The sequence below is a fragment of the Ostrea edulis genome, chromosome 7, assembly GCF_947568905.1.
Source record: "Ostrea edulis chromosome 7, xbOstEdul1.1, whole genome shotgun sequence".
Lineage (NCBI taxonomy): Eukaryota > Metazoa > Mollusca > Bivalvia > Ostreida > Ostreidae > Ostrea > Ostrea edulis.
The window spans coordinates 11,433,697-11,458,497 of record NC_079170.1 but is presented as its reverse complement, the minus strand read 5'-3'; the positions used below and the strand labels follow the sequence as shown (position 1 = coordinate 11,458,497).

At 35.2% G+C, this 24,801-nt stretch overlaps 2 protein-coding genes across 3 annotated transcripts; one reads left to right on the top strand and one right to left on the bottom strand.

Annotated features, from left to right (window-relative positions):
- Positions 1-566: 566 nt before the first annotated feature.
- Positions 567-24,801, bottom strand: LOC125655383 (stabilin-1-like). Of its 2 annotated transcripts, none has more exons than XM_056143299.1 (11): positions 24,447-24,801; positions 24,231-24,332; positions 23,483-23,635; positions 20,444-20,533; positions 11,468-11,611; positions 11,185-11,334; positions 10,939-11,088; positions 4,995-5,138; positions 1,730-1,844; positions 1,466-1,547; positions 567-1,302 (listed from the first exon to the last, which is right to left on the bottom strand). In XM_056143299.1, the coding sequence occupies exons 4-11, from the start codon at positions 20,487-20,489 to the stop codon at positions 1,009-1,011; spliced, it is 1,125 nt and encodes a 374-aa protein (XP_055999274.1). In that variant the 5' UTR covers positions 20,490-20,533; positions 23,483-23,635; positions 24,231-24,332; positions 24,447-24,801; the 3' UTR covers positions 567-1,008. The 2 variants fall into 2 exon arrangements, with proteins under 2 accessions (XP_055999274.1, XP_055999275.1); XM_056143300.1 differs by having other exon boundaries at positions 11,528-11,611; positions 24,447-24,800.
- LOC125655365 (uncharacterized) lies at positions 18,215-21,640 on the top strand. The gene is made up of 5 exons (XM_056143301.1): positions 18,215-19,268; positions 19,474-19,687; positions 19,809-19,973; positions 20,408-20,746; positions 21,078-21,640. The coding sequence occupies exons 1-5, from the start codon at positions 19,131-19,133 to the stop codon at positions 21,293-21,295; spliced, it is 1,074 nt and encodes a 357-aa protein (XP_055999276.1). The 5' UTR covers positions 18,215-19,130; the 3' UTR covers positions 21,296-21,640.

Genomic DNA, 24,801 nt, shown 5'->3' with positions numbered 1-24,801 from the left:
GACTACCATGAAATAATTTCTCAAATCTTACAAAAACTTACAGGTAATGCAGGTAACACATATAACATCCCGTGTATTTGGGACGGTATATACAAGCTAGCAAGGTTTCCTCGGGCTCGTGTCTTCACACCTGCCTTAAATAAGCTCCGCCCTGCACTTAACTTACCTGAGGAAAACCGACTGGTTCAAAATATCGGCCTTAAAAGTTCCATTGCCATTACAATTTGTATTTCTAAATGACAAAGATCTAAACGGCCATTACTGTGTATACAATCTGAATGCTTTAAAAGTTGATACGTTGGTTCTCATACATATGATTCTGGGGTGAAACAGTCTCGTGATTTATAGAAATTTAATGTTCCATTTTTCTAATAGTTGATGAATATTATCACCATATCATTACATTAGCGTTCGAAGGCTCAAATATGAAATTTAAATACAAAATATGCATACGAGATCGGAGATTTCTGCACATACGCACGTTGAAAAGAGAAAAGTGAGTGAAAATAAAAGAAATGATGTTGTGAAATAAAATCCCCTGGTGGAAAGAATGAATGAAGCTCGGGATGTGATATTTAATAGTTTACCATTAATCACAAACACATATAACACACATGATGATGGGGATCAATCAGAAAGAAACTTAGTTTGTACTTTAAAATTCCACTCACTACAGCTGCTGCACTTTTAAGATTGGAACGTTTGCAAGGATGACACGATACAATTGCAAGGGTGCTGATGAGATATTAGAGCATTGGTTTAACTGTTTTAAGTATCAACGTGTATATGATTCAGTATGGTGTCTCTTGGTATGTGAACATGCATCAACCTTCGTCCCAGAAAACCCGTCGTTGTACATCTATCCATATTCTACTTCAACTCTCATATTTGACATTCCAGAAGTTGTTTAACGTACTTATTTATTTGTTTTACATCCCAAACATTGAAGAATTGTAAAATTGAAGTTATACAATATATGAAAGCTTTACAGATGTAATTATCGCATATTTAGAATGTGTTTACATCTATAGGTTCAGCAAAATCATAGAAATCAGTCGATGTGGGGTCATCATCAGAACTCTGGAACATGCCTTTAGAGACATTTTCCGCGACGTCATACACGCCTTGACACAGTGGTGCTTCTTTTTCATGGAGGTGGTTGTACACGTCATCACAAGGGTCCTGCTCTACAAACATTTGCTGAGAGAACGCATTATCTTCCATTTCCAATGGTTCGTTGAGGTGATTGTATGTGTAATTTGCTAGTCTTTGGGTATCTTGGTGAACAAACGTTGAAGGTTCCTGAAAAACAATATAGAATAAACATGGACGGCAATGAAGTCGTTTTAACAAACATGATTTATTACAATATATGTGGGTGATAATGTCATAAACAGATTCGTTAATTGTTATTAATGTCAAAAAGCCTTATGCTACATGCAGTCTTTTGAGATTTGTGTCATACCACATAATTCCTAATATCACTGGGCACAGCATACAGAGTGGATTGAAGATTGATGTTTTCTTGATCAGACTGTACTACAAACCTGGTCACACAAAGAAACACTGGTGACGATCAATAAGAAACAAATGTTGAACAATTATACACACAAAGCTCTCATTTACACGGTTCGAGCCAGTAATCCTATTAAAACAATTTGAAATAGTGTACAATCGGTAACTATGCAAAAGTATAAAAAAAAAAAATAAGGCAAATGTAATACTGCACCTTCCACTTCTGGATAGTATGTTTCTTCTACATTTACGTACAAGTGTTACAATCGAGTAAAATATTCCAAAGAGAAGCCCGCCTGCTCCGACAAACATAAATCGATACATTATTTCTGAAATAAAAGCAATATAATGAATCACCACCAGAAAATATCCTTTTTTCTTTTATGTATATTATGAATGTAAACAAACAACAACGTACATGTCAACCAACAAGTAGAACAGATTTTATATACCTTCATTCCATCCACCTAAAGGAAAATAGGTAAAGTTGAATGAAGATATTTCAAAATTTAATTTTTTGGGGGTGGGGTTGAATAACATGAGAATATAAAACACCCCACTAAGCATTTCATTCAAATAACAATTAACCATGAAATTGTGTGTAAAATGATACTTGTCATTTTTATTCATACGTCCATTCGATATATCCCAAACTAACAAACGGCTTCTCCATCGTCAACTTTCCATATTTATGTACCATTAATCCCATTGTCACCTGCATCTGTAGTTGATGTATCTGAGCTGATTCAATACATAAGAGCTTTATCTGTGTTTGATCAGCTTTAAATCAAGGCAGATTACTGACTAACACTTGTGTATATGAAGGGTTTTATATCAATGTATGAAAGGTAAAGATAACGAACAGTGATCAATCTCATAACTCCTCTCAGCAATACAAAATAGAGAGTTGGGCAAACACCAACCCCTGGATATATCAGAGGTGGGATCAGGCACCTAGAAGGAGTAATGATCCCCTGTCGACCGGTCACAACCGCTGTGAGCTCTATATCTTGATCAGCTTTAATGAGTTTGTTGAAAGATGAAGAGCTAATCTATCGGAATGAAACATGTCAGACATTATTTGACAAAACGATAGGTTGTATTGGCATGTTAGATCATTATAACGATTATAGAATTTGCAAAATGCTGACTATAAACGAGACTGTTGTTATAGTTTCAAAACAAGTAGCCTTCCACAAAAATAAGTAGAAAGCACAGAGCTCCACGTTACGGAAGGGATATATATTCCTCCACCATTCTGTACATTATATGTGTGTAGTTGTGTAACGTGAATATAGCGAATAGTGATTAATCTCATAACTCCTATAAGCAATACAAAATAGATAGTTGGGCAAACACGGACCCCTGGACACACCAGAGGTGGGATCAGGTGCCTAGGAGGAATAAGCATCCCCTGTAGACCGGTGACACCCGCTGTGAGCCCGTGTGTCCTTTTTTATTTCATCATCAAATGCAGAACAAGTGGCCACAGTGTGTTCAATTCCAGTTCATCAAATTATAAGACCTCGTTCTGCGTAAGATTAATTTTTCAATCGAGACATTCTACTGACAAATAAGTTGATAGTATAGAAATTTTAAAAGTCTTCTTTAAATACAGCTTTTCCTAAATTCGTGGTCCTTAGACATAATGAACTAATTTTCCAAACACAAGATATCACTCGATGTGATGATTACGTCTTCAAAACACATATCCCCACCTCTGATATATCCAGGGATCCGTGTTTGCCTTATTCGTAATTTTGTATCTATCTATAGGATTTATCAGATTGATTATTGTTCGTTATCTTCGCATGTTTATAATTGTCTATCCCTTGGCAACCTGTGGTTTGGATTTACCCCATTCTACTAATATATCATTGATCACTTGACCACAGTAATGTAGAGATATTAAGAGTTGAGGTTACTCACTCTATAGAAATTCAATGCGAAATTCACTAAAGTTTCAATAAAACTGCTTTTCTTATATATCAAGTTATCGAACACTACAGGACCAAATGATATTTCAGCAGTGAAGATGGGGAAACTTGACAATTTTGAAATGTACTGAAGTTTATAAGCACAGTTATAGTGTGTATAATCAATTCATCCTGCCTGTATTCATTCAAGATTCCATTACCTAGAAACTTTTCTGTACTCATGTGAATTATGTTTATAAATATTAATCAAATAAGATATATTCTCATAATGGTAGATTAAAACAATGGTATATGTATCAACTGAGCACCAGTTTCCACACATACAGTTTGTGTTGTATGCACATCACATTACATGTCCACTGTGTGTACAGTGTGCAAACAAAACAACATAAATTGCGCGTGAAACTTATATATCGCTTCAGAAGTGATGTGTAAATGTATAGAACACAGTAATTGTTGTGACAACTTTCGTCATTAGTTTTTTAATACTTGTTTACCTCCTCTTAGTCATGTCGGTAGTAGGCGCTTTTTAGACGAGGTTTCCAACCAAACAACAAACCTGACCGGGTTATTTCTACTCATAGTGCTACGTGTATAACACGTAATTCAATCATGGAAAGTTGAAAGATTTTAAGCAGTTTTTATATATCATTTGACATGGTCCTAAAAATGAACTTGTGTATGCATACACATGTATTTCAATATACATTGATCAAGCTGTAACAACTGTCATGACGTTACAGCGGTCAGCTACTTATGACCTCATTATCATACTGATTTCATTCGTACCTATTCATGTACTGCGTCTCAACGTATACTCTCTAGAAATAGAATTCTTTTGAGATTTGTTTTAGCCTTAATATTTTTCAAACTATACGGGAAAGTGAAAATAAGGAAAGGTGATCAATCTCATAACTCCTATAAAGAATGCAAAATAAAGAGCACAGCAACCACGGACCCCTGGATACACCAGAGGTAGGATCAGGTGCTAAGGAGGAGTGGGCATTTAAGAAATAAATCATTGTAAATGTTAATTATGGAATTAATAGTTGTAACTATTCATAAACGACCGAAGATAACGAACAATGACCAATTTAAAAAATCTGAAAACAAAATCCATGAATGACTCATCAATATATTTAAGGTTGTGTAGTTGTAAAATTTAACCTCTAACACAGCTTTTGTCTTCTCTGACGAACTCGCTATCGCAGGAACACGAACTATTTTCCCCACAAACACCAGCATGTAGTGTTTCTGTACACTGTCAATTTCACATGATTCACCAAGGCCTTTACCAGCTGAATACACGGTATTAGTAGCAATGTATCAACACTAATCACATTAGATTTCAAACTCGAAAGTTTAGTTTTCTGTATCGATCTCTTGAGATAAAAATAATTGCAGCAAAATAGTGCCTAAACGAACAACAAAATATATTCAATCCCGCATTATATAACTTCACGGCCTTGCCATAACTCTCACCATCTCTCTATCTCTCTTGCATTTTGCTGTTTAAGTGAAGATGTCCATAACTATGGTTACCTTCGGTACATTTCCCATTAGATTCAACAATGCCTTTATTGCAAAAGCATAGTGATCTGTTTCCAAACAATCCACACACAGTTGCATGTGTAGTCCCGTTACATTGCACACAATACTGACAGGATTGAAGCAGCTGTCTACCAACTGAAATGTAAAGAATGAAAGTTAGGAATGCTTTGTTTGTTTATGTTGTATTTAAAAAACCGTATAAACAATCGACCATTGCACCTCGCCTAAACGAAATATCCGAAAAACAAAGCAGGGTATTGGGAAGAACACATTGCTTTTCCTTTCTTATGGCAGGGTCTCTTACGACACGTTTGGTCACCTTGGCACGTTTGGTCGCCCGGCGACGATACGTGCGGCACGTTTTATCCCCAGCGATCAAGCATGCCACACGTATTGTCGTCCGACAACTGAATGTGCTGTGAGGATAGGCACCAATAGTCGTCAATGTTTGGCCATATCCGAATACGAATGGTCGCCACCCAAGCCCCCTGTCCCAGACCTCAAATTTGCTTTTGTTTTGCAAAAAAATGTATGTGTTAATGTGTGTGTGTGTTCGTTCGTGCGTGTTTATGTGTTTGAGTGACGGTGTGAGTGTCTGCGCTTGTGTATGTGTGCATGCATGTTCGTATACGTGCATGTGTGTAGCTATGTGCGTGTGTACGTATATGTGTACATTCATATGTAACAAAGTTTGTTTTGCATCACGCACGCACATACGTGCACACATTTTTAACACAAGTGAAGAACGATACATAGCCAACAAACAAAAAACCTAGACATATCTGAATGAAATTAGATGTGAATTTATTTTTCAAACACACGAGTCGCAACATTTGAACAACACCGTACTCTACATACCATCCTATGGCACGCCGTTTTTTACAATTACTTTTCTTCAAAGATATCTCATAAATCTTATAAGACATCTTATAAAAGATATAGAATACCTTAATATGTTTTATACGCGATATCTTATACAGTATATGATATATCTCATAAACTTTATAAGATGTCTTAATGTTTTTGATTTAAGATAGCTCATTCACTCTAATATGGTATTTAATTAAGAAATAAAGTATCATTTAGAATATTTATCGGGATATAAATACGGGTTGGGCCCGTGAAAATTTGATCATATCCCGATAAATATTTTTAAATGATACCTTATGACTTATATTTACATTTTTGTGATCGGCAACATTGCTGAATTCTGTTAACAACACGTTTCCATACATTTCACAATGTTGACCTGCACAACGAAGCGTCATATATGTTCAAAATGACGAAAACACAAAACAAAGTTCCATCAAATTAAGAACTGTTTTGATTATTAAGACGCTAAAAAGCAAGCATATCAACATATACATATACATTAACTCTGGAGTATATAATGGGAAACTCTTCCAAATGTCTAATTTTAAGGGGGGGGGCATGATTTAATCGGGGGTGCACAAGGTTACACTTACAGTTGTGATGCGCTTTCACTTTTGGAAAGAGAAGACGATGAACATCGATTTTGAAAGATATTCTGTGTATATTACGGAGTTAACAGAAGACTGAAGTGGAGAAAAATGAAGAACAGGGCGGCAGACGTCAGGTGTAGGCAAATCATTTATAGACAGGACAGAGGACGCAGCTCAGATGAATCTCCGGAAAGAACTAAACATCGCAGAAAAGAATGTGGAAGTGCACGAAGGTAAGGGACGGTTTAGATTTGGATGTGTAATTGTTGACAAACATAAACTCACTGAACGCTTCTTTTGACTCGATAAATTTCTGTAATAGGTTTCTAACGACGCCTCGCTTCGATGTCCCGACATAAACTTGGAAACCGACATCAATCACCTTATGGCTGCTATGGCACGGAGGCAGTAGGGGTGAAAGTATTCATGCACTCCGACGACTTATCGACCATACATCCTGTGAATTACCTTTTTGCTAACGCCTAATGTCCCTGATGACCACGGTGAAATTGAAGCAGACGAAATTTTAGACATACACTAGTAACTATATATAAATTGTTTAAAGAAATGCTTTTATCAATTATTGATGAAAATTCACTGCTTGAAATACAGATAAGACCATAAATACATTTTCTGATGTTCATTTCATCTATTGATAGACTTCTGTAGTAAGTGAGAGCGATTGTTGGATGTGTATTGCCTTAGTAAATGTAGTACCTATTACCTACTTTTAACAAACGTTCATACGCACTCCGTAGTGGCTTAATGCAGTGATAAATACGTAATGTTCGTAATGGTGTTAAGTATAAAAATTTAGTTGAAAATGTAAATAATAACTTTTATAAAGTATTTTATAAAAGAAATTGTATAATATATATCATATATTTCGTAAGATATCTTGTAAAATACATAACATATCTTATGTATTTTCAGATATTTCTTCCACTTTATAAGGTATTCTTTATGTTTTGTAAGATATTTCTTAAACTTTATAAGATATCTTCTATTTTTATAAGATATCTCATAAATCAATTTTTATAAGATATATTATAAACTATATATATTATCATATTGGTGTGTAGTGCTTGCTATGGCCTAGATTGTTGTAGAGTTCGATGTTCATCATAGAGTAGAAAGATGACGAACAGTGTCTATCAAGAATGAACCATAAAATGTATTCTGATTATAAATACACTGTGGATTTAGCAGATATTTAGTTCTAGTTAGACAAGCACTAGGCATTTTGGATTATGCTATATCTTGGACTAGGATTTAGGAATTTCGTCGTAAATTAACAACCCATCTGTGATTTGTTTTATATACAGATTCAACTCGGCACGGACATTGTTTATTGTTCACGTATCGCATGTTAGTTCCATTACTATTATTATAATTTGCTTTCAAGAATTGCAAATAAATTATTTGTTTGATTGCATTTGTTAGTAAATTCTACTACTGGGTAATTCTGATCCATAACAATATGAATTTCTTTTCAAAACATGTATAAGACATCTTATAAAACATTTCATATCCCGTATGTTTTATAAGATATATTATAAAGTTGATGAGATATCTTTTTTTGAAAAAGCATTTATGAGATATTTTCTTATAAAACATATAAGATATCTTATACGTTTGATAAAATATCTTACAAGAATAATTTTATATCTCCTATATCTTATAAAATATCTCATAAAGTTTATAAGATATCTTGTTTAATATACAAGATATCTTACAAACTTTATGATATGTCTTATATAGTTTTGAAAAATATCATATATTCTATGAGATATATTATGAACTGCAAGTTATATAAAAATTTATCAGATATCTTATTCAGAATAGAAGATATCTTATAGATTATATAAGATACCTTTATAAAGGAGTAGATATTAACATGGGGTGACATACATCCTGATAAGTATGCGTGCGCAGACATGCATACAAATACACATGAGCACACAGAGTGAAATACATAGCAAGTACTGCCATTTGTTATGATTTGACAAGAAAATGAAACCTTTGAATTCGACATAAACAACACTTTGTACATAATTTTCTGCACTAGAAAGCGTCACATCCCCTGTAGCTATTGCCCACCAATTTTAAACAAGTATTCGGTTTGATCTAAGGGAAAAAAATTGGAGATGAAGGAGGAAGATGATTAGAAGGGAGAAAAAGAAGAAAGTGGAATAGAGGAGGAGGAGGAGGAGGAGGAGGAGGAGGAGGAAAGCAAAGTTAATGTTTAGGAGTGACAGCTTGGGTGGCGACCATTCGTACTCGGGTATAGCCTAAAATTCGAGATCAATCGTGTCCATCCTCACGGCATGTTAAATCGCCCTGTGACGATACGTGTTGCATGAATGGTCGCCGGCAACCAAACGTGCACCACAAATGATCGGCGACGATCAAACGCGCCGTAGCAAGGGTCAACTAAACAAATTATGTTGATCATATTAGTGTGAATTAATTACATGTAATATAAATACTGTTAAAGTAAATACAACTTTTAATGAATGCTTATAAATCATTTAATTTTGCATGTTACACCCTTTGTCATTGGTTGAAAAATTATTGGAATATCCTATCCAACGATAAAAAAAAATAAATGGCCGTAACTATTTTCTATTGGAATGTTAGGGATTCCTCTGGATGCTTCGTATTTATATATAGATTAGGGAAAACTGAAAAGAAAAACTTAACAAATCTATCGATCTATATAAATTTTTTAAACAAAAGTAAACAAATATCAAATATAAATAATAATCAATTATGCAAAATGAAATAAACAGGGCCATTTGAGGACACACACCCCACTATAACAACACACGTCTGCTTCTGCAATTTCAGGCTGAGAGTTATTTGTATTCAACCGGGAATGACAATAGTCCATTTGCAGCTTGCGATAATTTCCTTCATATTGCGAACCTTAATACCAGATATACCGCACACTGCCTCAGAGATACCCCAATATCGTAGCCCTTAAAGACTATGGTTTTGAACTCTGGCATAATATGTTTATGAGTGGGCATCGAAACGAAACTTCCATACGACGTCACAACAGCTGTGACGCCTTAGAAGTTCACCGATGAAACTCGAAAAACCCTCTGTAACACTTACTTGTCCACCTGAAAGCCGTGACAACCCTCAAGAGAACCTTACCTTGCATTCCACATCATGATTATGCACATACCCCACGCTCTCCGTTAGTACTGGCATCGAACTTTGCACTTAATTCCGGTTCCACTCAACAAAATTCCAGCAATTTTTTCTCAACAGGAATTATACCTAACTTCTCCTTTCAAAACTCCATTCTTCAGTCAACAAGAAACCCGTTTGCTCAACAGTAAACTTAGTTTTTTTTTAAAGTTGTGTATTCACAAATTACTATCTCGAAATGATATAGAATGTAGTCCAAGAATAATTCGTTAATTCAACTAAAATCACATAATGTTTCATCATATGAACTCAATTTTTTAAAATATTAAATGATAAGGAATAAATTCATTACTTTTTCGTTAGATGAAGGTATACCAGTACCTCAAAAAAAAAAAAAAAAAGACGGAAAACTTTTGCATCATGCGCTACGCGCAATGATGCAGTTTTCCGTCCTTTTTTTCGTTATATACCTTCATCCACCGAAAAAATAATAAATTTATTCCTTAATTCAATGAGATTTGATTTTAGGTATAAAATTTTTGTTAGCATTTATGATCAATGATTGCTGTTTGAGATTATACATTCTCTTACTTGGTACACATGATACATTCACCCATTCAAATCCATTATTGCAAGCACAGCTGTTACCTTGGCTCACTGTATTGTATTGACACACATCTGCATTATTTGTCCTAGTGCATTTTGCATCCATTGTGCACACATCAAATATTCCCTTCCCAACTGATAATTTGATACACTTTGTATATCACCAAGTTTTGCATCCTAGTCATTTTCTTTTACATCCATGTAGTGCTATTTCTATTCAGAATTGAGTGGAACCTGGTTAATGCTACAATGCTCATGAGTAACAAACTAATACAAGGTGTTGATGGAACGATGTTTTTATGTTTTCTGTATCTGTGATTTTTCCTAATCACAGTGAAACACCTATATTTAATTCGTTATCAACGAGATCGCCTGACGCCATTGACTTATTTCATAACACACATTGTATTGATAATTTCAGATTAATACCTCGGATTTTGTTTTCATGTTTTGTTTGTATCAAAATACATTGTATATAATTATATGTATGCTATCACTGCATAATATAACCAACAATAATACATGACTTTAGTTATTAATCATCTTCAGTAAATTTAGGATGTGCTTGGTATCTATATTTTGATATAATCTTTACACTTTTTTTTGTTCTAAGCAGCTTGCTATCTATATATCAAAAATACATTTAACAATGTCGTGGGTTTGTTATATTGCGCGTATTTTTTTTTATTTTCAGATTTTACTCATACCTTTGTGACATGTTAAGGAAGCCATGTCAGCTATGTATTGAGATCCACAGAAACACACCTTTCTATCACCAACTGTTCTGCAGATTTCCAAACCCAACGTTCCATTGCACTGATCATTTACTTCACAAGTCTCAAAAAGCTTTTTATTGACTATAACACAAGAATGAAATAAACATCGTTTAAAGAATGAACATATCATATTAAAAGGCAAAAGCGAATAAATATTGTCCTGAGAAAATGTCCAACCTGGTAAACAATATGAACCATTTGTTAGAAAATCCTCATCGCAGGCACATGTTTGAGTCCGTGTAACATCGCTGTAGACACATCTCCCCCCATTTTCTGTACCGGTACATTCTGCATTTGATGTACACGTCTCCCATATGACTGACCCAACTATTAACATTTCAACAAATTTTAGTACAAATTTAACTACTTGTATATGATCACTATAATTTAGAAACATTTGATGATGTCCCTCTCATTTCGATAGTATCTTATTGTTACAAAATTATATTTTACATCAAACCTTTTAAACAAAAGTTTCGAAAAACTGTGTAATTATCCGGACAGTGACACATTTGTATACCAGTGATCAATTTACATTCCCGTGCCCCATAAGTTCCTGTACATTGACTGTGTGATTCACAAGATTGGAAAAGCCGTCGGCTACCTATAATGTAGAATTGCACCTGTGGGAAAATTTATACAACAATAAAGCCGTGCCTTGAGCACGGGGTGATTACTCCTTTATGGGAAAATCTTGTGATTTTAATCATTTCAGTTGAAGTCTTTCTTTACTCAAAAAATGGCATTCCATCATTCTATGAATGAATATCATTTATTTCCAAATTAGGGCCCTCTCGAGCATACAGCATACATGATTGTTAACACTTCAATGTGCAATGACGATTAAAAGAAAAGAACAAAACAAGAGTAAAATATGCAATATTAGGCCAAATGAAATTAATTAGTAGATTATCATTCCCGCCCGCCCCTCGAAAATCACCCCGCCCCGATTTTTTTTTATTTTTCAAAATTACGATTTCCGGATATTTTTATGTCCGGTCCGGTATCGCAAACGTACTTTGTTTCACTTTGTCTTTTAGAAACCCAATGTAATGCATTAGAGTTACAGTGGTGAATCACAATATTATCAACAAAATGGCGCCCAAATGACGGCTCAGGAAGGTTCAACACGTTTATTACCTGTAATATATCTCAGAATTCATGTAAAGTTAATAGAGCACGTGAATGGGTAACATATCGTCACATTTATAATTAGATATGGCGTATAAGTCTTTATGACACAATAACATGCGCCATTTGGAACGTAAATAGAAAACAAGATTTTTCACAAAATTCAAAACAAGGAATTGTAACTAACATTCAGAGCGAGATAAAACAGTCGGATACTGCTAGGCGTTTGGTACAAAACCGAAGTACAATGTGTGTTATGATTTAGTTGTATACGGATATAGATTCCATGGAGAACAATAAGAAAATGGGAAGATATAGAACGGCTAAGCCGCCATTTCATATTCTTTTGTAATTTAGTGATTGCGTATACATCATTATGCGATGTGCTTCAATTCTGACTGAATGATAGGTTGTATTGGCAAACTAGATCTTTATAACGATCATATAATTTGCGAGATGTCGACTTTAATGAAACTATTGAAACCCTTGTATCATCAACTTGTTTGCCAGTAGCTTATCTCGATTTAAAAACTGACCATACGCATTATCCCATGTGCTTCTACCATGATGCCTTGAGCACTAATCATGCCAATAACATTCATCATTATGGCATGTTTTAACTGATCAAGGTCACGTGAGATGACAACTGTAAAGTTAAAAAATTACGGATACAATGATAGAATCAGCATAGATGTAAATGCCGACTTGTGACACCATCGTTATTTTTCTATTCAAAGTATTTCCTTGCGATTTCGTCGCCTTCCCCGGAGTGCATAGGAAGTCATGTTAGTTCGTACAAGTGGAGTCAGGATGCATTTCAAGTTTTTTTCATGTTGTTTTAGCTTTCACTGTCTATAGCCAGGTACCCTTTTCACACTTGGGTGGAGTGAGGAAATTCATGTAAATTGGCTTTCCCAAGGGCACAAAGTCGTCCCTATCGCGGCCAGGACTCGAACCCACGACCTTTCGGTCGAGAGTCTGACGACCTAACCACAAGGCAAAAAGGAAAAGAAAAATGTGCGTTATAGTGAAAGTAAACTTTCTTGTTATAATAGAAATTCCATTTTTGAAGCACAAAATACCAGGATTATTAACTGTAAAATTTAACTAACACTGCAGATCACTCACCAATATCAATTGATAGAATATTCATCGTTCTTATCAACGAACATAACTATTGTTTGGTTAAAAAGTAGGAAAGTAGTTCTGAATGAGAGAAGAATGTAAGAGCCTACAGTTATGAATTCAAACCTTATACATGAACACATAGCGAAAGACAAGAGCTGGTACGTGTAACAAAATAATGAGGCAGCTTCCGTTAATGAATACCTCACACTCTCCGAACTATCTTTTTAGCACTTTCAAGTTCGGGCAAAAGAACAATTTATTATTATCATCATTTTCTTTTCCTTCGCAAGAGTTTTAGAGAAGTAAACTGTTTTTCTGATCCCCCCACCCAGCTTTAAAAACCCGATGCTACATTTCGATGATTTGACATGTATTTCTGATTATTTTGCGCCTATATTTATGAAACAAGTGGCAATAAATGTATTTACTCCTTTCGCCAAATTAGACACTTTTGTATCATTTTTCTCCGATGCAATATGAAGATAACGAACAGTGATCAATCTCATAACTCCTATAAGCAATACAAAATAAATAGTCGACCAAACATGGACCCCCGGACACACCAGAGGTGGGATCAGTTGCCCATGAGGAGTAAGCATTCCCTATTGCCCAGTCACTCCCACCGTGAGCCCTGTATCCTGATCAGGTAAACGGAGTTATCCGCAGTCAAAATCAGTGTGCCAAGAACGACTTAGCAATCGGTATGAAACACGTCAGACAGCATTTGACCCAATAATAGGTTGTATTGACGAACTAGATCGTTATAACGACCATAGAATTTGCTAAATGCTGACTTCAATCGAGACTGTTGAAACCCATACACCATCAACTTGTTTGTCAGTAGCTTACCTCGATTTAAAAACTGACTATACGCAGAACAAGTTCTTGCATATCGAATCAGTTAACATATATAAACACCATATGCAGGTGAAAATGGAATATTACTACATAAATATGGGAAGTTGACGATGGAGAAGCTGAAACCATCCCGTTTGTCATACAGTTAAGTTGTCAATTTGCCGTTATTGTCTACTTTCAATAAAATATCTAAGTATGAAGCAGACGTGACGTCTCTGTGGTGTCCTTTATTTCGAGCTCACAGGGATATATCAATTCGACATATGTATGAAAGTCATTATTGTTAATATAAAAAAAAATGATTTTTCTCATGCATTTTTATACAATACACATATAAAAGTATCTGCATCAGAAATATACAAATATTGCACCATCTAAATGAAGTTCGTGGTCACACTATCTATTTTGTACGTACGTATGTTAATTCTGGGATTATTTCCTAGGGTTGATATACTGTACACACAATTCCAATAAAGTGAATTGCGGAAAATTTAAGTGGGGATAAACCTGCTATACTTAGTATACAGAAGCGGTCAAGTGTCAAAACGGGGTATAGGTACTTATACCGGTCGTGTTCTTTGTTTAATGAATCTACCTTGACTACTTTCCGGAGTGTTTTTAATTGCATATTCACATGTATTTTTTTATGTCCTACAGTGCTCAATAATATGCTATCTTCTTTTCACATACATTGCATATACTCATGAATTAAGAAATTAAATACTACTCATTATCATAAAGATTCCTATCAACTTGATGTTTAACTACTGCCATCCATCTCAAACCAAACCAAACATCCCTTCAAAATGGCCCGGAGAATTTGTACAATAGTAATAGATGAGGATCGCATAATACATGATTATCTGAACTTAAGCTATTTTATGCAGACAGAAATATCCACCAAAATTAATTGAAACCGCTATACAAAAGGCTAAAGAAACTCCCATCACAGAATTGCGAACTACTAAACAACATGAAGAAACCAACAACAAAATTCCTTTCGTTCTTACACACAACTCGAGAAATCACAAGATATTCAAAACATCCAAGCAGTTATCCCCTATTTTTCAACAATCAGAAACATTAAATGACATCATTCAGCCCACGGATATACTCCAGAACAGACGTCAACCACCCAATTTGAAAAACAAAAAATTCTCACTAAAGCCAAATTTACATCAAACCCTGAAAAACTATCAGTTTTCAAATGCGAGGATCCACGGTGCGGTACTTGCCAATTTATACAAACCGGCCACTCCATAACTTTCAAAAACGGAATGAACTTCAATGTAAATTCAACTATGACGTGTAAATCTAAAAATCGACTTTATTGTATGACGTGCCCTAGATGTGGAAAAAACTATATAGGTCAAACAGGAACCACATTGGCTGACCGTGTTCGTGTACATAAACAACAGATCAGAGATCATACAATAAGAAACACACCGTGTAGCGGATTCGTGCGGGGAAGGCAGTTTTTATATTTTCCCATGTTACAAGGTAAATTAGGAAAATGAACAATTACGCAAAGCCAAGGTAAACTATTTCATAAAACTCTTTAAGCCGAAACTAAACTGTTGATATGTTTACTTCGTGTTGATTAACATGTACATTTTTACATAGAATGTCTCCTTTAATGTACAGGAATTCAGAGGCGCTTAAAACTTATAGACTGAACTGTTTTAAATATGTTTGTATTTTTAAAACTGCCTAACATTAACATTGTATAATGTTCTCACGTCACAATCATGACTGTATTCTGTTTAACTTTGCCCATATAACATCCCGAGGATGACGTCATAATGGAACTTGTTTACATTGTTTAAAATTGTACTGTCGAGCCCGCAGGGCGAAAGCGCTATAGGTAAATTTTAAGTATTGGATTTTTTTGTATATATATATATGCAAGGTGATGATAATGAACAGTGATCAATCTCATAACTCCTACAAGCAATACAAATAGAGAGTTGGGCAAACACGGACCCCTGGACACACCAGAGGTTGGATCAGGTGCCTAGGAGGAGTAAGCATCCCCTGTCGACCGGTCACACCCACCGTGAGCCCCATATTCCGATCAGGTAAACGGAGTTATCTGCAGTCAAAATCAGTGTGTCAAGAACGGCTTAACAATCGGTATGAAACACGTCAGACAGCATTTGACCCAATGTGAGGTTGTATTGACGAACTAGATCGTTATAACGACCATATAATTTGCGAAATGCTGACTTCAATCGAGACTGTTGAAATCCCTGTACCATCAACTTGTTTGTCAGTAGCTTACCTCGATTTAAAAACTGACTATACCCAGAACAAGCTCTTGCATATCGAATCAGTTGAGATATATAAACACCATATGCAGGTGATAATGGAATATTGCTACATAAATGTGGGAAATTGACGATGGAGAAGCTGAAATCATCGTGTTTGTCATACAGTTGAGTTGTCAGTTTGCCGTTAATGTCTACTTTCAATAAAAATATCTAAGTATGAAGCAAAGGTAGACGACTCTGTGGTGTCCTTTATTTCGAGCTCACAGGGATATATCAAATCGACATATGAATGAAAGCTATCATTGTTAATAGACAAAACGTCATCGATATATCTAAAAGTCGAATTGAAGGTCACAGCGAGAGATTTTTTCTTCTCACGTAGAAGTTTTTTTTAATAAATTCTGCTTCATATGAATATAAAAACAGGTCAGCTAACAAAGGAGCACAAGTCGTGCCGATAGGAATTCCAACAGACTGTTGGAAGACCTGATCACCAAAGACCACGAACATATTGTCAATGAGGAACTCTAGCATATTTTTTATTTCAACTTCAGAGTACTTGTGCGTGGAATCAGAGTGGTGTTTAACAAAATAAGTTTTTGAATGACTGATCACTAGATAGGAATATTTCCGTTTTCCGTTTTTGTTGAAGAAGCAACTGTCTATGATGTCAAAAAATATCGTCTTTAATTCATCGTGAGGAATGGTCGTGTATAGTGTTGAAAAGTCATATGTTTTAATGCTATTGATTTGGGAAAAATTCTGTGATTTCAAGTTTACTAAAAGTTCTTTAGAATTTTTTTAGAATCCACAATTGATTAACACCACTTCTGGCATATGTAGTCGCACAGAAAGTTTGAAGATATATATATATATATATATATATATATATATATATATATATATATATATATATGATTACCGTCAAGCGAAAACCACCCTTAAGTGCATTGTGACGTTATCGAGAAATCAAGCGGTAAAGTCAACGTCACGTTTACGATATGACGGCATGGCTTTCTGCAACGTTGTTTTTTCACTGACGTGTTAGGCGCTTCCTTGAGAAATTATGGAACTGGCAGTAAGTATTTTAAAACACCAAAGTTTCATTTATATGCTATATATACAATCATATATATTTTATCGGTTTAAAAATATTGATGTTAATTAGCCCAGTGCTTTGCATATAGCCTACTGGATTTTCGTCGAAAATAAAAATATGTTTAGATGTCTACAGATATTTCCCTTTCTTCGGGAATTATTTGTAAAATGAAAGTCTATAGAAATTGAAATATTTCATCTGACATTCTAAATTTATGTGTGACATACATCGAACACACATTTTTTAAAAGTAACGTTTGTATGCCCCCCCCCCCCTTTATTTGAAATATTATATATCGATATAATATGAGTTGCATGTATATTTAACAGCCGACCGATTGTTATGCTACCTGTTGGTTTACTTTAAGTGGTGTTTACAAGCTTTACAATATGTACTATTCCTTGAGTGTGAACGTATTTTACAATACTGTAAATAATAGCATCGAATCCTAAAAATAGTCGATAATGTTTACCATTGCCTAGTTATAGCGGTACGTTCAGTAATAATTATGTCGCTCACCTTTTGTTCGCACGTTAAACAAATATCAGAATATTTTAACAATTGTAATTTGACAACGCTAAACTGGAATTATAAGATATGTTTTGCAAATTTCTAACTTATTTCCGAAATGAGAAAAATTCAACAGCAAAAGTTTTACTTTAATTCTACCTGTAGATTTACCCTGCAACACCCCCCCCCCTCCTCTCAGAAAAAAAAATATTTGATAAATAATTGAAAACCCGATGATCAACCACTTATGACGTTTAATAAAAAATTCTGTAATTTTTTTAGGATCTAGACAATATCAACAATGAATATTTTCCCACAAGAAATCTTACTAATCAGAACGCAGGTGCGAGTTCTGTTGACGAAAACAGTGATGACAGTGAATCAGACGATATTTCAACCGATTTAGATGCCCGGGTACACATGTTTGTTGAAAATCAGATGTACGGCGATTTATCTGATGACAACGACAATGAGGGGGGAGGGACTGTCAACTTACCCCATGATCCTTGCACGGAATATGTGAAATTACGATCTTTAATTGAAAAGGGATGCGGGTGTGCGAAAAACTGTATTTCTACATTTACTTTCTCAGACATCAGAGAACACGCCATTTCCTTATCTGAGATGACAAGAAATGAAAAAGACTTTTATATTATGGCGAAGTTAAAAATAAAATCTAAATGTAGACAGTCAAAAGATGGAGATTCAATTAGAAAACGTCTTCGGTACATTATGAATTTAAGGATGTTGAAGTTTGTCGACAAACGTTTTTGATAACACACGACATTGGCGAGTTTGCATTGAAATCTGTGATACATCATCTGATCACAAATGGGTTGGTTTCAAGAACTCATGGAAATAAACATAGGCGGCCTAAGAATGCATACAGTTTTGATGTTTTGAGGGATGTTGCTCAGTTCATATGTAATTATGCCGAAGAGCATGGTCTGCCTCAGCCGGCAGCAGTCAACAGGAATATCGGTGGACACATTCTTCTACCATGCAGTGAAAGCAAACAGTCCTTGTACAGAATATACAAAGACGTTTGTATCGATAATGACAAGACAGCAGTAGGGCTAACGACGTTCAAAGGCATCTGGCAGAGTTGCTATCCAAATATAAAATTCATGTCACCCAAGACTGATGTATGTCCTGTCTGTGAACAACACAAAGATCACATTCAATCGGCCATGACAGAAAACGATAAGTTAGCTGCTCTAGACAAATATAGTGCACATCTGAATGAAGTGAAAGTAGAACGACAGGTACCTTACAATAAATGAAATTCACAGACCATTAAAAGTGTGAAAAATATCTTATAAAATGTATTAAAATACTGAGTGTATCCATTGTTGTAAATACTGTGGCATTTACTTATTATAAGAACTACATGTAGTTTTTTAAAAGACTTATACTTTCGGTTAACAAAATTCAAAAGTCCTTTGAAGTTAATTGATATTTTAATAACAGTTATATAACCAGTGTGTCACTAATGCGAGAACTGAGGTAGCTGAGCAACCAGTCCCGGTACAGGCAGCTTCGCCGATGTCAACAGAGCTTAACAATGTCCATTATACCTTCGATTACTCGCAGGCCGTATCCATCCCGCATCATGTTTGTCAAGTTGGACCTCTCTATTTTGCTACACCTAGAAAGATTCAGTTGTTTGGAGTTGCTATGGAGGGTAGTTATTATTTCTATGTACTTACCGGGTATGCTTCTAAATTTAGACAATTTAATATTGATACGTTTGCAATTTCCGACGTACAAATGGTATTTAGAAATAGGTTTTGTAATTCACGTAGGTATAAAGAAGCAGATCAACTTTCTAGTAGATGAGGATTCGACACCGGGGAAAAACGGAACACATGTCAAGGGCGCTATTGGCGTAATTTCCATGCTTCATTATTGTTTTGAGAATTTTGGTCTGGGTGAAAAAGAATGCCACTTACACTGCGATAACGCTTCAGGTTAGAATCCAAATTAAATAATAAAAAAATAGTAAGGCCAAGTAAAATTTATTAGAATATCATTCAACCTTCACAAAAAAAATGGGGCGAGTGGGAGGATTTTATTTTTCGCCATGGTATTCTTGACCTCGAAAATGCCTTCTCTCATTGAGAAAAGGCTTTATAAATCATAATTACATGTGTATTTGGGTTTCTAAAAGGCAAAGTGAAACAAAGTACGTTTATGATACCGGACCCGACATAAAAATATCCGGAAATCGTAATTTTGAAAAATCAAAAAAATCGGGGCGGGGCGATTTTCGAGGGGCGGGCGGGAATGATAATCTACTAATTAATTTTACTTGACCTAATGAAATAATAAATACGATTGTTTGGTTGCACATGTATTATGAGTCTAGCAATTCTTAAAGAAACATTATAATTTTACTTTGAAGGGGAAAACAAAAATAAATTCATGTTGGCGTACTTACTTTGGAGAACGCTGAGTGGCAAGCACTCCCAAATACATTTGCACATGCAAGTTCCATACCATGGCAAAAGCTTAGTGGACGCTGGATTTGCTTACATAAAAAAATTATACAGAAGGTCAGAGGTTGATTCATTGGATCAGTTAGCATCCGTAGTCAGAAAAAGCGCGACATCTAACGAAGTGGTTGTGTTCGGTGGTGCTGATGGAGAATGGCTGGATTGGAAAACATTTGCATCCAACTATTTCATCCCCTTCAAGGGTATTAGAAAATTCAGACACTTTGCTTTCCAAGCAGATAAGCCAGGTAAAATAAGCTAAAAGAACGTTGTCGGGGTTTTTTCACATAAGGAATGGGTTGTAAAGTCTTGTTAGTTATGTTACCACATATCGAGTTTTTGGGGTTTTTTTTTTGCTGTTAAAAGAAATCCTGAAAGGTGATACATTGTGTGTGTGTGTGTGGGGGGGGGGGGGGGTTGCGGCGACTATAATTCGCTAACTTGCAAACTCACCCAAAAAAAATCATACTTTAATCATTTCCAAATAAGGTACTGGTACATATATAATTTCCTCTTTCTGAATTAAACTCTTACTAATGATTTACATTTCTCCGATATATTGTGCACATTCTTCTACAGGTATTGTTGTAGCTAAAGAAGTGCCAGACTCACCCGGAACAGAATTAAAACTGCTGAAAGCAGGCGTGGATATAGATGCCATCCAGCCTCCAAGAGTCATCCCCGCAGCTGGTTTGACCAGAGAGAGAATACAATACCTGTTTAAATTTATTAGACCTTTTGTCAGGGCCCCGTATAAGGATGTAGTCGCCCCCTCACCCAACGCCCAGGAAGAATAAAAGACTCTTAAAAACAAGCCTATTTTGAATCTGTCATAATCTAGATAATTGTTTGAATGTTGATATATGTATACATACCTATATATCAGATGATAAAAAAAATCTTTACTCATGCATTTTGATTACGTTTAAAACAGTCAAAACACGTAACGAAATACAACGTAAATTTCCAAAAATCATGACGTCAAACGACTCGGTGCAAGTTTTTACCAAGTTTGATGGAGATTTTTGATGTCATTATCATTGGATTGTAACGGAATGCTACATATCAACAGAAAGAGGAGAAATTCCTCTTTCTAGAACATTTAAAAAGTGAAAAGGTGATATTTTTCACTTAAGGGTGGTTTTTGCTTGACGGTAATCATATCACATAACGACAAAAGGCACATGGCATAATAAGTGAATATGACATAATCAGAAAAGCACATTGCATAATGGTATAAAATATGCACACGACAGGTTGGTAAATACACATGCAATAATGATGAATGCACATGACATGAGAGATGCACATCACATAATAATTAATGTTCATGACATCATAATTAGTGCACAACAGATAATAAAGAAGCACACGACATAATGATAAATGCCCATGAAATAATTAGTGCTCATGACATAATGAGAGAAGCATATGACATGATGAGAGCAGCACATGACAGAATGAGAGAAGCACATGACATGATGAGAAAAGCACATGACATGAGAGAAGCACATGGCGTAATGAGAAAAGAACATCACATATTTATGTATACACATCACTAAATATCAAAATAACTCCACAAGACAGTTATGGCGTTTTATAAAAAGACGTGCAAACAATCAGTTTTGAGGTTGATAAAGAAGATCGGGTCGAAAAATTACTCAAATATTCAACCATTTTAGAGAAAATTCTGTTTCAGAAGAACCTGTGAAAAGATCTCGTGTTTCGGAAGAAATCTAAAAGGCGTGTTGTTATGTAAACAGTTAAATTTAAGAGGTAAATTAAACATAAAAGTGCAGCTTGGGCTAAAGGGGAAAGCAACGAAACTTAAATAATGACTTGAACCATATGCAAGGTGAAGATAACGAACAGTGATCAATCTCATAACTCCTACAAGCAATACAAAATAGATAGTTGGGCAAACACGGACCCCTGGACACACCAGATGTGGGATCAGGTGCCTAGGAGGAGTAAGCATCCCCTGTTGACCGGTCACACCCGCCGTGAGCCCCATATCCTGATCAGGTAAACGGAGTTATCCGCAGTCAAAATCAGTGTGCCAAGAACGGCTTAACAATCGGTATGAAACAGTCAGACAGTTTCTGATTTTAAGTTAAGTGGTAAGTGGACATATGTGTGGCAGAGAGTGGATGTTCTAATACATAAGTACTAGTCACGGCGCATAAGACATCATAAGTATTTGGTGTTGTATATTTTGGAAAGGACCTCGTACCTTGGTAGTTTTTAACTGTATTACAAACGCCCAAAATGCATAAAGATCATCCATAATGAACTATTATCAGTTGCTGTCAGACATTTCCCCAAAAATAACTTTATTTTTCAAGACGACATTGCGACAATGCACAGCACATGGAGTGACATTTTCAAAAATAGCTATGATGTACTGTAGCCATCATAATCACCAGATTCAAATAATATATTATTAAAAGTGTTGGTCATTGTTGTTTTTTGGGGGGAGTTCTATAAAGAAAATGTTCAAATCACTTTCTAAAGGAATTCTCAAGATATTATAATCAAATGGGTCTGCCACAAAGTACTAAGTTTCATTTATTTTAATCCATCCATATTCACAATTTCGATGGGTGTTTCAAACCGGTTCTACATGTAGTTACTGTCACGATGACGTCATTTCATTTGTGACACTATGATCCTACACGATAAATCATATTCAAAGTATTTTACTGCAGACTTTACAAAATCGGTATTATTTGATATGATAATAGTTATGCATAAAGGGATACATACAACTGATATTACTTAAAGGAATCATCACCATACATGTGTACAGTGTATCTGTATCCTGCTTATAGATAGCATAAACATAAGCATAGAACACAGTATTGGTTTGAAAAACTTGCAGCACAGAAGTGACATACCAATAAATTACCTTCCATTATTTGTCCAGATATGTAAATTTTCTCACTAATACTGTTAAAATATGTTGGGTTTTAAAAGGGGCATACCTTGTAAACAATTCGAACCCTCTTGAAAGAATCCTGGGTCGCAGGAGCAGACACCACCACCTCGACTCTGTTTGTTCTATTGACACCTCCCAGCGTTTGCAGTACCAGTGCACTGACGGTCGTGAGAGCATGATTCGTTCAAAGACATACCTACTGTACAATGTAAATAAATATATTTCATTGCTTTTATCAGGAGTCATGTTGCTTTTAAACATGACATTAAACATAGCAAGAGCCTAGTGGATATCATTTGTTCTCTTTATGTGTAGTCTCTACTAACCAGGCAAGCATTTACCACTCATTACTTCAAATACTTTCTTGCAATAGCAGAACATATTCTTGCATTTAGTGGTTTGTGTGCACTGCACGTCCTTGTCACATGATGAAAAAAGGTTGCGTCGTGCTTATATTAAAATAAGAATCAAAGTATTCAAAAATGTGTGCACTGTGTTTTCATCAGGCTAAATAGATGTGTCTGTACAGTTTTGATCAGTGATAGATATACCATTGTTTGTGATATTTCATTGAGTATCAAATTTCGTTGTTTTAGTTAGCGTTAAACCAATATCACCTCTCACCATTTTTTTCACGAACGAACATAAAGTATCTTTCTAACAAATTCACTATCGACAAAACTTTATGTTGGGAAATTCACAAAGTTTGATCCCCAAGAAATTTAATGAGACACAGTCTAATTTTGATTCTAGAATGCAATAATTAAAATAGTCAATAATAAAGTATTCTGTACCAATACAAAGTTCTTTTTCATTTTCATCCTCAAATAGCTTTCTGCAGAATTCTCTTTCAGTGTTGCAACCTCTTCCATCATCGCATATGTTTACGTTATGTGCTACAATATAAGGAAAGGAAGTCAAACAATAATATAATGTAAATGCATGTATCTATTTCAATATATATGTATATTCTGTATCGTTATTAAGAGAATATATATGTATGTATTAACTTTTGTAGGTTGTTTGTTTGATATTCGTAGGATTGGTTAACTATATATCGTTAACCGATTGGTGACTGTATTATCTGCCATAATACTATCCATCTCATTGCGATCCAGCCTCACCCTCCAACACCTCCCAAATGCACCAACATAGTGAAGTTGAAGTGTGTTGTAGTAACATACATATGCTCCGTATGGGACGTATGGGTTGTTCCATGGTTTAAAATTAAATAAATATAAATAAATAAGGACCATCGTGTACCAACACGTCTGATGACTGCGGTACTGTCTTTTGATGGCCGGACACATACATGTGGTCGTATGTCATAAATCATAATGAAATAAAGAAGTAACTTCTATTTTA

What these genes read in the sequence shown, in the direction of transcription:
- LOC125655383 (XM_056143299.1), bottom strand. Translation starts at nt 20,489, where the DNA reads ATGTGCAAATGTATTTGGGAGTGCTTGCCACTCAGCGTTCTCCAAA. An exon ending in GCCACTCAGCGTTCTCCAAA is followed by an intron (nt 11,612 to 20,443) that starts GTAAGTACGCCA and finishes TCTACATTATAG; the next exon opens with GTAGCCGACGGCTTTTCCAA. An exon ending in ATACTATCCAGAAGTGGAAG is followed by an intron (nt 1,548 to 1,729) that starts GTGCAGTATTAC and finishes TTGTGTGACCAG; the next exon opens with GTTTGTAGTACAGTCTGATC.
- LOC125655365 (XM_056143301.1), top strand. Translation starts at nt 19,131, where the DNA reads ATGTCACCCAAGACTGATGTATGTCCTGTCTGTGAACAACACAAAGAT. An exon ending in AAGTGAAAGTAGAACGACAG is followed by an intron (nt 19,269 to 19,473) that starts GTACCTTACAAT and finishes TTTTAATAACAG; the next exon opens with TTATATAACCAGTGTGTCAC. An exon ending in ACACTGCGATAACGCTTCAG is followed by an intron (nt 19,974 to 20,407) that starts GTTAGAATCCAA and finishes TTTACTTTGAAG; the next exon opens with GGGAAAACAAAAATAAATTC.